This window comes from Suillus bovinus (genome assembly GCF_016758785.1).
Source record: "Suillus bovinus strain UH-Sbo-P2 chromosome Unknown EDB93scaffold_17, whole genome shotgun sequence".
Classification (NCBI taxonomy): Eukaryota; Fungi; Basidiomycota; class Agaricomycetes; order Boletales; family Suillaceae; genus Suillus; species Suillus bovinus.
Window position 1 is genome coordinate 18,039 of NW_024542073.1, and position 2,465 is coordinate 20,503.

At 43.9% G+C, this 2,465-nt stretch overlaps 1 protein-coding gene across 1 annotated transcript; it reads right to left on the reverse strand.

The window, feature by feature from the left end:
- On the reverse strand, nucleotides 1-2,465 carry EDB93DRAFT_1102746 (uncharacterized protein; the record flags this gene model as incomplete). The annotated part of the gene is made up of 11 exons (XM_041447240.1): nucleotides 1-70; nucleotides 122-303; nucleotides 549-695; nucleotides 777-814; nucleotides 866-1,126; nucleotides 1,312-1,324; nucleotides 1,381-1,574; nucleotides 1,688-1,995; nucleotides 2,130-2,183; nucleotides 2,232-2,259; nucleotides 2,390-2,465. The coding sequence occupies 11 exons, from the start codon at nucleotides 2,463-2,465 to the stop codon at nucleotides 1-3; spliced, it is 1,371 nt and encodes a 456-aa protein (XP_041309123.1).

The following is a 2,465-nucleotide window of genomic DNA, read 5'->3' on the forward strand; positions in this document are numbered from 1 at the left end:
TTAATCGAGAAAAATCTGCAGGTGGTCATGACTTGCCCCTACATCTCCATCAACCTTCAAAAGTTTGGCCCTGTATAAATAAAATTAATATCATAATTTTAAAACAAAATGAATGACTTACCACCCCGCTTGGGCCCATTCCCAGAGCTGCGCTAACATGACAGGGCCATGGTAACAATCCTTCATGATGTCACTCAGTAGCTGGAGCATCTTGCGGTATATAGGGCCATATTCATTTGCAGTGAACTTAGGGTAATATTTTCCATTACCATTCTTTTTGAGACCATCCAAGATACAATTGAACTATAAAGGAAAGTCAACATTCAGGTACTAGTAGAGGAGAAGGAAAATACTGCAGCACCAACCAGAGCCAAGCATGATAAGGGCAGCTGGTTCCGTAAAATATCTGGTTGCCTCATTGTAATTTGATATGGTCCAGTGTAAAAAAAAAGCGATAACACCTTCCCGAAGCGCCAGATGTGCAAAGTTTCTTGTTTTTCCCTAGTGTTCTTCCTTAGTATAGTCAAGGTTTGGGATAGTTCATTTACCATTCTATCAACTCCATGACACAAGAAAAGTGAATTTTCAAGTAATGCAACAGCAGCAGTTTTGATCCACCCTGCAGACTGTTGAGCAGGAACAGAAGGTGGAGGGATGAGTGAGTATTGTACAGGCACAATGCTCATAACAGTCTTCTTCAAGTCAGATCATCATACAACTATAGTATAGGTCCAAAATAAATCAGTGAGGCCTCAAGTGATGAATAAAATATGTACCAGCCGCTCCATGTCAGGCTTATGCTCTGGCCAAATCCCTGTAGCACAGTATCAAAATAAATCAACTCAAAACACAAATGAGTGCTTACCATCCTCAAATTTTTTACCGTCCTTATCCCATGTGATCAAAACTGCAACCAGAACCTCAGCAACAGAGACTGATAGATCTTTGACGAGGGTCAGAAATGGATTCTCCGATGTGTGAATTGTGTGACATTTGCCTTTAACATCCTCAAGAAAACTTTTCCAGCATGGCCTGTACCAGGCAAGTTGAGTAGGCTTTGGTCCATTACTGGGTTTCTTTGATCCTTGGACTTTGGAACACTGAGTCGGCTTGTTGGACCTCATTGCTTGATGCAAGAGCTCCAGAGTGTCAGGGTCAAGTAGTCAGGGCTGTCCGTTTGTTTCATGATGATGCATCAAGACATCCTGGGGCTTCGAGGCGATGGTTGATAAAATCATGAGCTTTGTTTGTTTAAATTGAGATACTATCTCCTCATCTCAGCATCTTGCAGTTGTTGCACTCCTTGCGCACGATCCGGAAGGCCCTTGAAAGGAATTAAAAGCGCTCAGCACAGTACAAATAAATCTAGACATCACATACTTGGGAAGTGTCATGCTGCTGGACATATGAGGAAGGACCTTGAGACTCCATTCCAGGTCGCCTTGTGGAGTTAGTGAGACTTGTCTGGGCTGCTGTGTTGTCCTTGTCATGGGAGAATGTAAATTCGAACTCAGGCGTAAGACAGCGACTTGGAGGGAGGCGGGTACATGAAGGGAGCTCTTCCCTGGAAAACCCTGTAAATTCATATCAGTAAGGCATCATTGCCTAATCTTGATATGCTGCTGCCATGGCAGAATGAGAGTCATAAGTGTAAGAACATTACCTGGATGGTTGCATTGACATCTACCAACCTCCCCCCAACAAATCTCCTGCTCTCTCATCTCTCCCTCTGGGCCCACATTCTCCTTGTCTCCATTGTTTGGGTTGTCTCCATCATTTTCATTGTCCTCATCATCTTCATTGTTTTTATCATCTTCATTTTCTTCTTCATCCCTGTCTTCTTTATTAGCACTGCTATGTACTCTAATTAATTGAAACTTAGCCTGGCTTGTATCATGTAGCACTGGGTCTAGCATCTGTTCTGAAAAGCCGGTAGTTGGTGGTGCTCTAGTATGGCCAATATCAGTATTCTTGGAAAACTTCTTGGGAACATTCCTGCCAACAACATCACAAGGATTGTTCATATTTGGCTCGGGAGGGACAATAGGCGAATTATCAGCAAATCCAAACCTAGCTCCTTGTTAATGCAATAAGAAACCTGGTGGCTGTGAGAACTCCACAATACTGACATTGATGCATGACTCGGAGGTGTCTGGGACATTAGTGTAAGGTGGTGGAGCTGCCTGAATGCAAACTATCAGTGCAAGTAACAGGGTCACTATGCAACAGACCTTTGAATGAATTCTTTGGCCCTTGCAACTGCGAGTCGGTTCAGGAGCCTGAGGATTGATGGGGATGTTGTAACTGAACGACGTTGAGCCCTTGTGTTGGTTGGTTCAAGATGGAGCCTCTAGCAAAGCACCTATCCTTTCCAACTGTGCGGTCCTACCTCCTGTTTCTGCATTGGAGCAGATAGAACACTGAGGAGCGTCAGCATCAGCAAGACCAAGGGATACAAGGGGCAT